The sequence below is a fragment of the Seriola aureovittata genome, chromosome 17, assembly GCF_021018895.1.
Source record: "Seriola aureovittata isolate HTS-2021-v1 ecotype China chromosome 17, ASM2101889v1, whole genome shotgun sequence".
Taxonomy (NCBI): Eukaryota; Metazoa; Chordata; class Actinopteri; order Carangiformes; family Carangidae; genus Seriola; species Seriola aureovittata.
The window spans coordinates 18,961,772-18,975,255 of record NC_079380.1 but is presented as its reverse complement, the minus strand read 5'-3'; the positions used below and the strand labels follow the sequence as shown (position 1 = coordinate 18,975,255).

Genomic DNA, 13,484 nt, shown 5'->3' with positions numbered 1-13,484 from the left:
GGAGCTGTAACTTGTTTAACTAAAGTACTTCTACTTTTCTTATATTATCTGATGATAACCCGCCCCTGAACACTGGATCAAAATAAATTTTTAATGGTCATGTTATTGATCATGGTAAAACTATTCAAAACTTTGTATGAATTTAACCTGCAATGTTAAAGTCTATCATCTTGACTACGGGGATTATGTTAATTGAATTTGTTTCATCTGTTTCTGCTATGTCAGTAGGTATTTCTCCAGGTCGCTCACCCACTGTGACATCCATAATCCCTTGACACTTCTATCTGGCTAGGGTCACTGGCTCTGATGACATGCTAAATCCAGTATTGTGAGCATGTGGTATCTAAGATAATAAAATGCTTTTGTGTGTTTTGTTAATGTGTTCTTTCAGGGGCAGGGGTCAGGGGTAGCAAAGACCCCCTAGAAATCTGACTGGCCACCTATGATGTCCCCCAGCCAAAGTCAGCAGGTATTTGGTTTGGTCTACATATTGAATTTTACCTTCTTACTTTACTTAACAGTTTATTTATGCAGTATTTACTGAAATGTCCATCAAAATACAGCACTGAATATGACTAAACCAGTCTATAATGCCTCTGTAGCAATAGGTACCACATGTAAATATAATGTTTGTACATATATTGAATTTCCATGTATGCTATATACTGTATGTGCATATAAAATAAAAACATATATGTAAAAATGATATATAAAACCTATTATAAATGTAACAATTTCATACATTGTCATATATGTCTCACCCATACAAATATGTATGTTTATGTATGTTTATATTCTAGACAAATATATATTCCTCCCACAGCCTGTCAATATATATTGATATTGTATAGGGTCCAAAAGTCTGAGGCCACATTCGCAGAATGGAAAAATACATGTTTAAAATTAATAAGAAATAAAAACATATAAGCACATAGAATTTTTGTATGTATGTTGTTTTAATAAACTTAATCAAATATATATTCGTAACATGTATTCTTGCAACATGTCTACCTATATGTATAAAAATTAATCATTGGTACTATATGTTTAATATATATACATATATAAATCTTACAATACGTATTTAATATATTTCGTAAACTTATGTGGCCTATATATGTGATAATAATATATTCCCTTATAAGTGACATATATGGCAGCATCACTATTGATATAGAGACATACAGTATATGTCATATACATTTCTGTATGGGATATGTGAGCTTTCATCTGTAGTTTACAGTTTGTATGTGATCTACAGTTACCTTCTGTGGTTTTTTTACCTGTCTGATGGCTTAATATTAGACCCAGGAGCATGCAGACTCCAGATAGACAGAGGCCGGTCGGGTCTGATCGGTCAGCCACTGAGGTGTAGGAATCAGTCGGATGTGGACTGTGCTCATGTTGTTTTCCATTTCAACAGCTATCAGCAAAGATTTCTTACACACCACTGTAAATAAAACAAACATGATAACAAAGTCATCTAATAAGATCTGGGTTAAAACATACTGTATTGGGTTAAAGGTTGCAGCTATTTGGAGTTAAAATGGTAGCTATTTAATGCCATTATTTCATATTATATCTAAAGTGTTTGGCATTTCTTACTCTCAATAAACAGCCCCTGCTTAGTTCCTCAAATGTTCCTGGGTTGCTGGCAACAGGGTTGCCACAAGCATCTTCTCTCTGTAATCTTGCAACGTCACTGGCAATGAAAAACTTGTCAGTATCTACAGGCTCAGAGGAACCTTCTCAACCCACTCCCTCAGTGATGATTGTTTGGAACATACTGTGCTGAAACGCTCTGGTTAAATAAAGAGCAGGGTCTTCCAGTAATCCCTGAACACAGCCAGGTATGAATGTGTTTTCAGCTAAGCAGATCAAGAATTGTTATATAATTGGCATTTCATAACCCAATCTGCTTCCCCTCGTATATGTGTGTGTGTGTGTGTGTGTGTGTGTGTGTGTGTAAAAATGACACAGGTGTTACTGCAGTGGGAAAGTCAACAAGCATTAGGTCTCTATAGTTGAGTTTCTGGTTATTGTTGCATAACATTTCAGAGCAAATCATCTCAGAGAGCTGACTGACAGATTGGCATGTTTACCTGGGCATGCATCATGACAATAAAGGATCACACAGACACACACACACACACACACACACACACACACACACACACACACACACACACACACACACACACACACACACACACACACACACACACAAAGATGCACGTGACATTTCAGTCAGATGACAGAGAAGAAGAAGAGGAGAGAACTGACATTACAGACAGTCATGATGATCCCTTTCAACATGGAGCTGTTATCGCTCATTGATACAAAACTTGGTATCATTTTGTTCTGTTAGCTATAAAATCTTAACCTTTAACTGGAAATATTACCAAGTTTATTTACCAAGATTATTTGCATGTGAGGAGACCAGAGGAGGAGTTTGGCCTCTATAAATGAAAACCTACTTGGAAGTTGTATTTCCTTGGATTTAACTGACTCCATGGTGTTCAAGCTGACTCGTTCCTTCTCGGATTTATCCTTTTTCCTCTCTGGATCTACACTTGGTGCAAGACTGGAACCAGACTACCGGTGGTCTGTTTTCTTCATCTGGATTCAGTGTTTCACAGCAGAGTGAAATACGTTAAATTGATGATCCGAAGTGTGAATGATACAGATTAGAGAAGCATTATCAATTTTACCCACAACAACAAAGTCCTTTAGTTTGATTTAGCTGAATAAAGTGCCAGTATATATTTTAGAAAGAAGCGATGTCGTGGGAAAAGGTGTGATTTCTCAATTTCAAAACAAAGCTCTTCTGGCCTGGTTACTTTTGTAGACTTTTCTCTATCACCTCACCACAACATCAGAGCTATAAACTTTCTGTGCACCATGCAGAACAAGTCTTTTCTGCAGGCTCGTTGTGACGAGCCCATCATGACATCAGACTGGGGCTTTCTTTTGCTGCTGGCTCTGTTGCTGCTGGGGCTTCTCTACGTCTTCCTTTATCTGCCAGCTTCAGCCCAGCGAGCCCTGCTGGAGCAGGCGCTCAGCAGCAACAACACCAACAACACCACCGCCGCAGTACCCACACCCGCCAAGGAGGACTGACTCACAGATGGATAAGACAGATGGAGAAGAGCTTTTTCAGTGTACAAGCAGACATGTGACAGTAGCGCAGTGGTAGACACTGTCCTTGAGTAGATGATGTGGATTATCCGGCTCTCAAGTGTGATTTGTATTGTCCTGTAGGACAAAATTATCATATGAAGCAGATTGTTTTGGTTGCTGAGCAGTTCCAACTCACTCAGTGATAACCTTGGCATGTGTAGAGCTCTATTTTTTAAACCGCACTCCCAAAACTATCCCTTTGCCTGATTATATTTTCAACTACTCTACAAATGAAAAATGGCAAAAGAGGATTAAAAATTATTAATCCCTGGTAACTGCTGTTGACTACTACAGAGTATTTAAAGAGATTACTGAAAATTAACTGTCCAGTTGTCTAACTCTGTTCTAGTAGGCTCGTCAAAATAGCATCGTATCACACAAATACACATTTAAAGCAAATGTTTTACACACAAATATGGTTATTTGCTTCCTTGCCAGAAGTTTGACAAGACAATTGATACCACTCTCATGTCTGTACACTAAATCTAAGGCTACAACCAGCAGCTAATTGGCTTTGGTACAGCTAGCCCAACTTTTAGGCCATTATACACACAACCTGCTGTTTTTACTCTTTTATATCAAAAAACGAGATAAGGTGTTAAGAGCTTTATTGGTTCATATAGCTGGATTTTTGTCTGCGATGAACAGATACTGGTTAGCTATTCCCCCGTTTTCAGGCTTTGTGCAAAGCTAAGCTAACCAGCTGTTGCTTCATATTTAACACCCTGACATGAGAGTGGTATCATTATTTTCTCATCTAACTCGTCATCTAACTCACTGGAAGAGTGTACATCATTTGATGAAAACATGACAGTTGTCCAGAAAAAAAAAATCATGCCTGCAACATGTTTTGAATCTAATTGTTCTCTGTCTCCATCATTCTGAAACAGATTCTGACAATGACAAATTTTCACTATTGTAACATGAAAAGAGGCAAAACTCAAAGAAAATATAAAACAAAAGGAGTTTTAATGTTTCTGATCATAAACTAAAGATGTAAAAATGTTAAATATGAAATGCATATCTTATTCTCTTACATCTGCTCCACCTCTGCTCTCCTTTCCTCCTCTTTTCTTCAATCCTGTCTTGTTAACAAATTTTCATCTCCTGTCTATGGAGGTAAATTTGTCTCAATTATATTTCCATGAACAGATCAGACAATCAGGAAGTAAATGTATAATCTGTAAATATAAAACACCCACAAATAAAAAATAAAAAAAATTTCTAAACTCATAAAAAATATCTTGCAAATATAAAACCGATCTGCAAATAAACAAACTAATTTCAATTATATGTCTTGTATAACTCTGGTGATAATAACCTTTGTTATGTCAGACTGTAGCATGGAGGAGGCACAGGGAATCATTTGCACAACTGTTACAGAAGCACCAACACCTCAGTGTTTCAGATAATGAGAAACAATTAATACTATTTGTATTGTCAAGTTTAAAGTGCGGGATATTGTTTCTTTTAATGCCTTGGCAAAGGATTAACAAAACTTCGACAAAACGCTATGAGGCATGTTAAAAATCTTCACCCAGCACATTTCTGTGTGTAACATTTCACTTAATACACTTGTACACTGCATTTTAATATGTAATTCTTACCATATTTTACACCATGCTAATAATGTAATGTAATAAAACAGACAATAAAGAAGACTGATTTCTCTAATTTCTCTTCTGTTATGTGTTACTTTCAGGTTACACACGGGAAATTCACAGGCTTTTGTAGGTGTCATGTTAATAATTTCCTCTTTGATTGGTAAGTGCTGGACAAATACTTCAAAGGAGACATCCGACTGGTTGTTTGAACTGCCTTTATTAAAAGATACAGGATACTAGACTTGACACCAATATTTGAAGATGCAGCACTTGATTGTTACAGGCTCGAGGCATTAGACACAGACAGAATTTTCCAGCTATCTGTGCCTTTAAAAATATCCCTGTAAATACTGTATCTGCAGTATCTGGCAACCATTGACATCTGGATATTGCGTCAGTATCTTTTCTTTTTTTAATCACATTAAATTTTACAATAAAGTTGTAAAAAAGGAAGAGAGAATCTTGTTAAACCATGCAACACCCAACAAGCCAACATTTACAGTTAGTCTTAGATCACAACGATTTCAAATGGTATTTCAATGTTCAATATGCTCAGCAACAATGACAATATCATATCCAAAGACTTAACACAATAATGATATTTTTATTTTTTAAGGGGAATTAATTCATCCCCTGTTATACTTCTCTGACAGTACTCCATTGTCTTCCAGCTACCATCTTAAAATGTTTCATTAAAATGTTCAAAACTGATTTTTATTCACATCTTGTGTCCCTGGTATACGAGAGAAAGGTTTAGAAAGGGCTAATTTTGTTTATTTTTACTGAGTGAATAGTATCAAACCCTAAAGGACATACATGCATCTCTTTCTACAATATACACAGTTCAGTTACAGTCTTTAATTGGTCTGCTCTTTCAAAAAGCTCCACAAAGACTTGAGAAAACTGGTGCTTTGAAAGCAAACACAGCTTCAAAAAATAAAAAAAGTTTGATAAAGTCCAAGATCTTATGCATGTAGTGCACATTGGGAGAAGAGTAGAATCTGAATTTTAACAAAACTGTAGTTGATTATGTATACTGATGTAAAAAACAACATGTTTGATTTGTGTCTTTGACTGAAATAAAAAGGTCATGGGGAAAAAACAAAAATGATTACAAAAAATATTAATATCATGATATGAAAGGAAGAGATAATCACTCAATAAACTAATCAATCAGTACCCTATAGCATGGAATAAACAGATATGCTGTAAATAAAGAATTACATAAAGAAAATACATGAGCTTACCAACATGTAAAGTTACATTCCTGCCTCCCAAAAACTTATTTTCTCTTCCTTTTATAATCTAAACCGGGTTTTTTCAAAGTCTGACACTATGGGCTCCACCTCAGACAAACTGAGACAGCTGGATTTTTCTGTGGGGGATAATCATGCTCTAAGTTTTGGAGCTACAGCTACTACAACTACAGGAGAGTCTTTTTTCCTACGATTTGTAAGTGGCTCTATGGACATTTATTTGCGATGGACATCTTTGGGAAGTGTGTGTCACACTGGATCTAAAAATACGTGTATCACATCTGTGTGTTTACATTTGACTAAGTTATGACTCAGAGAAGGAGCGCAATTTTTCGATGCAAATTGCGGCAGTCGGGTGCTAAGGGTTTTAAAGTCCCTGAAATGCCTCCATGAGCTGTGTGTCGCAGCCTCTGCTGCAGCTCCACTTGATCCGAACTACGAGAACCAACTTCCCATTGTTTTTAGAACACCACCTCACATAATATCTTTCCCCTGTGTGTCTCCCTCTACGACCCCACCTCAGCTCTCTTTTACTGGTAAACCTTTTCGTTAAATGTTCCTGCTGAGCATCATGATGCCCCCCACATTCATATAGATCATCTCTTCTTTCTGGGAAAGTCTGTTTGACAGATACTGAAGGTTTGTAAGTGTACTGCACACAGTTCAGGGCATCTTGTTTCCGTAAACTGAACAATGTCGCAGTTTATCATGACTCTACAATATTAATAATAATATAGGAATCTTACAAACTACTGAAAACAGCTACAACAGCAGCTTCTGCAGCTCGCTGATGCGTGTGTTTCACTTTAGCTGTAACAAGTCATTCTAGGACTTTGCCATATTGTATTTCCCTTTGTACCTCAAGTGACTTCCTTTAAATGCCTGCTTTTCAGACCATCCACTGCTGCTGTATGAAGGTATGGATACATGACAGGATGAGGAAGAAGGAGGGGAGGGGGGGGAGTAAGTAAAAGGAAAGGGAAACTCCATCATGTGGATAACTTAGGATGGATGGTATATATTTGTAGATATAATGCAGACATAAAAGGCTGGAGGGATGGGGGGGGGGGGTTCTCTCCTCTAAAAGTCCCAGTTGCTCTCAGGTTTCAAGAGACCTGCATTAAACAGGCAGGGAATGAAATGTAGAAGAGGAAAGGAAAGAGAGCCTCTTTGTTTTGGCCAGTGCAAAGGCTGCTCTCACAAGACAACGTGGAGGTGGGTTAAAGAGGGGAAAGAAGAGAGGGAGGTGAAGAATAGGCGTGAAAGAAGGGAAGAGAGTAGCGTCATCCCTCTCTCTCTCTCTACCTCTATTCATTCCAGTCCTTCTTGATGTCAAGGTTCCACTCCCAGGCCAAGTAGATGTTCTTGTCGTCGTCGATGAAGTGGGACTTGATCTGATAGCAGCCGCGTGACATCATGCCTTTGGGTGCCTCGTCACTCGGGCTTAGAAACTCATGCTCCTCCGCCCTTGGACCGTAGCTTCCCACCATGTACGACACCTTGTCCACTGCAGGAAGATACCAAATTGACACTTAGTAACCTGGGGCCGTATTCATCCATTTGCGTGTTGATATTGTGATACTTTTCTGATGAGTTTACCGGATAATCTTGCAATGGCCTTGGAATCAGCTTTATTTATTTAATTCAGCTGGTGATTATATATTTTACTCTTAAAGTAAAGCCCACTTGATGAACAGCCTAATTATAACAAATGGCTGAGATGTTCTGAGTTAATCAGCATTTTTTCAGTTTTCCCTTTTTTTTTATCACAGTAGTGCAAAGTAGCAGAAACAGTCATCGTCAGTGTTATTGCTGTTTATATTTGGATTGTTTCAAAAAGGCTCATTGCCCACAGCAGCTTCACTGGCTATGAGGAGGTCTCAGTGACTTAGGCGTCCTCTGGGCCGCCTCCTGCCTTTGTAAATTAGTGTCAACTCAAAGTAAGGTAAGTAAGTCTCAAAGATAGGACTGACACACGGATGTTTGGTGAAAATGGCCCCAGGGCTTGTATTTATCAAAGTAATAAAAGGGTAATTTGGGACTTCAGTGACACATATAAATATAAATCAATTTCTGTTACTGATACTTGCAAAACACTAAAAATAAAAGCCGTTCATCCAATATCTAACGACTTAAAATGCTCTTAAAGTTAAGAGACCTCAAGAGTATATAGTTTGTTCAGAGTAGATCCTCTATGACTGTGCTACACAGACAAGGTGGGAACATGCCTTGTGACCCATGTTTTGAAATGATTGCCCAAAAATATGTTTGGTCATGATGAGTAATATGTTTGACGATGCATTATCTAATAAAAGAATAGGGTAATTTTTCTGTTGTTAATTTCACATAATCTCTTATGAAGATATTTAGGATTTAACACAAACAAGCTGACCTTTTAAAACTAAAATTAGATTTGTTCTTGTAGGAGAAAAACACATTCCCCAATAAAATGTAATGATGTTTGAACAATGGGGCAGATGTAGGGTTAAGTCCTCTGATTGGCTATTTCTGCTCTGACCACATGCGATTCATCATGTGATCGCTTCAGAGAGACTCATAAAGGCTCCTCCTAAACCTCTCTGTGACTAGGAGTGAGCTGCTTGATTAACTTGTCTTAATATTCACAATCAGCAAAGAAATTTTGTACTGCCAATTTGGCTCTTTAGAGGACGGCTAATTGGAATACATATAAGTTTGATAAATACAGGCACAGATTTCATAAGATACGTTCAGGTTAATTTACACTTTCTTGTTGAAAAGTCATGTTCCTTGGAAAAATAAGATCCAGAAGCTAAATGTGACACACCTGCAGAATAAATGGCATATTTTAGGTATAAATGGGGAAACTGTAGGTCATGAAACACTCTCTGCAGGTCAAACAGTAAATGACACAGCTGTATAAATGTCTTCTCATCAGAATAAGGGTAGTCTTGCATTTAGCCTTTACAAAGTAAATTACATTTGGCATATGATGGGTGAATTTACCTCTTATTCCTTTCCTGTAGGTCACATGATGGTACCTCAAGCCGGCAACGATTTCTCTTTTCACCTGCAGACACACTTAGTTTCATCAAATCTTGGCATGGATTTTTCTCTGGGTTACAAATTCACACATTACAGACGATTTGCACTTTCCAGTTCACATGAATGCATGAGTTCAGGAAAGTTTGGGTTTTTGTTGGTGGGAGGAAAGTGGAGCATGCAGGGTGAATCCACACAGACACATTTAGAAGACGCAAACTCCACATAGAAAGAGACAGTATCAACCCTAATTATACATTCAATAACTTTATGTGAATTATCCAGACTAAATTAACAGCGCCGATTTTTCATTCGTTTATTGTTTACACATAACACATGTTGAGAAAAGACGGCCAAGTTTAGGAAAACATTGTATCAATCCATGACACACATAGATTAGTGAGTTTACGTGTTCTAGATGAACCCTGCTGAACAACATGAGGGTTAAGATGAGAGCAGTGAAGCCGTTTGTCCAGCAGGTGTCCTCACAGCAGAGCAGTGTGTCCCTCTCTGAGCCATTAGGTCATGCTCAGCACATCTCCCTTTCCCTTCAGGGCCGAGTCCCACAAGGACTGCCTCCAGTCTACTCACATGCACTAACACAAACACTCACAGCCATACAGTCTCTTCATTTCAAGAAAAATCTATATACTATACAGGGAACTTGCTGCAACTTACTAACTTTTTTATTTATGCCTAATTACTGTAAAAAAAAATTTAATCTTGTTTATGATCAAATTGTCCTTTTTTTTTGCAGTATTCACTCAGATGTTAGCGTCCTGTCCAGTACAGGAATATTTCCCACAATCTTAATCAACCTCAAAGCATTCGAGGAGGTTGTAGATGATGCGGTACTCAGCCTGTTCCTGAGTGTGTTGAAGTAGCTTCACTGAATTTTAGAGATATAAACAACTGGTTCCTAGGGATAACGCTAAACCTCTAAACTATTAAAAATCAGCCACTGGTGATATATCTTGCATTCCTGGGTCGATATTGTTGTTTGTTGGTGCATTTTTCTTATTCCAGTGGCTAATTGGGCAAATTTAGAAAATATTTAATAATCCTTAATGTTATCATTGTTGCATAAACATCCTTTCTAGCCTCTGGGCACACTCCTTATCTCATGTATATCTGCTGTGAATTTCCTTTCAAAAATATGCCATTCTCCATCGTCTGTGTTTGTTTATGGTGGTGTGTTTACATGAGTGTTGAGTGGTTTATTTGTGACAGAGAGAGGAAGGAAGGGGATGATGATGGAGATGTGAGAAAATGATGATGGGGAGAGAGATGAAGCAAGAGAAAGACATAAAAAGGGTAATGCTAGGCTGGGGACAGTGGCGTGAGAGGATAGTGGAAAATTTTGAAAGTGTTGTGAGTTTTGGGATTGAATTGCAGCTATCACAGATTTTTGTTATCACACCAGAAGATAGAGTTGTGCCATAAAGCTGCACCGGGAGGCATATAGGGCAGTTATGTGGTGAGTCATTTGGGCAAAAAAGAAAAAGCACTCAGGGCAGCAGGCAGAGAAGTGGTGGTGGTACCAGTCCTGCCCTCGCTATCCTTCTGCAAACAGCTGTGCTGGGTTTTTGACTTACAGTGGGAACCAACAAAACAAGACAGCGTCCCTACAGAGTCTACAGCCAGGCTAGCGGCCCTGTGAAGCTGTGCTTGAGCTAAATGCTAACAAGTCATCGTTTAGTGTGTTAGCATGCTAACATTTGCTAATAAGCACTTAACACAAACTACAACTGAGGAAAATGGGAATGTCATTAGTTTTGAGGGTATTTGGTTATAAACCAAAGTAACATTTTGAGCTGATGGTGTCTGCCAGATGAAAGGTCTGTGGATCATCAAAATTATTCCAATTCATCCTGAGAGGACCACATTTCATGGCAATCCATCCAATAGTTGTAAAACAATTTCACTAAAAGCCACAAATGTCAACCTCATCGTGGTGGTTAACGAAAAGTCAGGGGATAACCAAGGTCATTATTGTGCCAATCCATCAAGTAGCTGGTGAGATATTTAACAAGATAAGTGAAAACTTTGACCTGCTGGTGGCTCTACAGGAAAAGTCAGGGGATTATTAAAGTCTTTAGAGCTCCTCCTCTTGGCACCATGTATGTCTATGTAAAACTTGGCAATGGCAATGCAGGCAATAGCTCTTAGATATTTCAGTAAAGACAATCATGTCAACCTGCTGGTGGCACTAAAAGTAAAATTCAGGGGATTACAAACGTCAGCAGGCTTCATCCTCTGGGGACCATGAATGTTTTCCTCTCGCTAGTAGATGTTAGTGGACTAACTAACAGATACCTGGCAACTGTCGCCAATCAATTAAATTTAAAAGTAACGACTTTTTAATATTAGAAATGTAAAAAATAATCGTTTGTCAGACTTGAGAAACAAACTTACTGACATTAAATGATGAGTTGCTTCTCTAGCATTGATCTTAACTGGCACGATAAAACGATATGATAACGAATATGATAATGGTCTTGTTTGTTATTGTGGTTTGACTGTATAGTAAATGGAGGCTTACTCAGCAGATTCTCTCTCCCCTTCTATCTCTATATCACTTACAGTAAATACGTGATCATCTGTTTGTTCATTTCATTTCATCCATACACATACACACAGTAATCCTTCCATGCTATAATGCAAAATGAATTCTCTCCATCCTTAACATAGCTCTATGGCTGCATCTCTCCATCTTACCTTAAAGTGTATCTTTAGTCTGTATTTCACTCCTTCCTGTAAGGAGAAGCTCTTCTCCTTCAGAGCGCTCAGGTCTCCTGCGCACACACAAAAACAAAACAACAATAAAACATCACTCATGGTCAACATGACACGTATTACATACATCATGCACCATGACTCACTATGCAATCACACTGCTGATGATTTACACATACGGAGAAACACGGCTTTCAGTGGTAGGCGTAATAGTTCACAATTAAAATAAGTACCAATAAAAATTTTCATCCTCAAATATTGTGTGTATTTGAAAAGGTGTATTTCTATTTTTATTTGACTTTTCTTTTTTTTTTTTTTGGCAGTTTGTAGTTTTGTTTCTCTTGTTTTCCTCCAAACTTTTATTTATTGACTATTTTATTTATTGAATCTCCATATAAATACAAGATAACAAACAACACGCCAAGATTTATTATTATTATTTCATTTCATGTTTTTAAATAGACATAAAACTGAACAGATAAAAGAAAAAAAATGACGGAGAATGTCAGAAAGAAACAAAAAGAAAAAATACACACAAAAAAAAGGAAATTGGTGCCAAATGAGAAATAAAGTCACATGGCTACATGGGAAATATGACACAAATAGATCATGTACATTAACATGTAATAGTTTTCCCAACAGCAGACAACAGAAATCATTTATGAAAATTGTTAGTTAGGTTTTATACAGTATCAGTTGGAAAATGAAATACAGCATGTTTGCTTAGTGGTGTACGATATCATAAATGTGGCTAAAATGATTTAAATATACACGTAAACCAGGGATTTGGAGTGTTTTCCTCTCATGTTTTCAGCTAAATAAGACGAATGGATGTCATACTTGAAGGTGTGATGGCTTCACTACAACTCTGACACACATACTGGTGATTTAGTGTTATTGGTGAGACCAGAATGGCTTCTTTGTACAATAAAATTGTCTTTGCAGTGCTGTGGAGTTGAATGGGTTCATATCGAGAGGAAAAAGCATCCTGGGCAATTGTAAAAGCACATAGCAATCAGAAATGCATCCACCGCCTAATCACTTTATATCTCAATTTAAACCCAACCATCAGTCCTGAGTGCTTCCTAATGGACAGAGAGAAACAGACGAGGGAGGAGATGAAGGAGAGATAGAGGAAACGGGGTGAAAAAAAACAGACAGCAGTGATGTGAGGAGGAAGAGAGGGAGAGAGGAAGAAGACAGACCGGAAAAGAAAGACAGTGACCGACAGATAAGATACGCACTCACACAGTGCAGGCAGTACACTGCACACAAAAAACGTGTTTGGTGTTAGAGGTTTGATTCCCACTGGTGTTCCCCATATTAAATATATATGTGCTTGTGGCACATTTAGGTGCTTCACATAAAAGCCTCCAACAAACAGCATATTCCTTTTGCTGTATGAAAATCTCTTAACCCTGCTTATGTAGACTGTCATGCTTTAATTGAAATTCTACATGTCTCCTTGTAATTTGGAGCTTTATACCACCGCATGAAAGGCTTTAAATTCCCCATTAGATAAAATCAAAAATGTATGTCATCGAGCTAATAAAGCTGTTCCTCAGTAGCTGACATTTGGAGATTTTTCACTGCTCCATCTGTGTCTATGTCTTATTTCATTCGATCTATCTCCCTCTACAACCTCTCCCTTCTCCTCTCTCCGATTCCTCTCCTCGTCTTTTTTTCT

General features: G+C 37.8%; 1 protein-coding gene across 1 annotated transcript in view; it reads right to left on the bottom strand.

Annotated features, from left to right (window-relative positions):
* Positions 1 to 4,981: 4,981 nt before the first annotated feature.
* The window catches only part of arhgdig (Rho GDP dissociation inhibitor (GDI) gamma), a 31,037-nt gene continuing 22,534 nt past the window's right edge, over positions 4,982 to 13,484 (bottom strand). The window contains exons 4-6 of the mRNA XM_056402563.1: positions 11,780 to 11,856; positions 9,026 to 9,089; positions 4,982 to 7,547 (exon numbers count right to left, since the gene is read on the bottom strand). Coding sequence (XP_056258538.1) covers positions 7,348 to 7,547; positions 9,026 to 9,089; positions 11,780 to 11,856 — 341 coding nt within the window. The 3' untranslated portion in view covers positions 4,982 to 7,347. The remainder of the gene's footprint in view (positions 7,548 to 9,025; positions 9,090 to 11,779; positions 11,857 to 13,484) is intronic.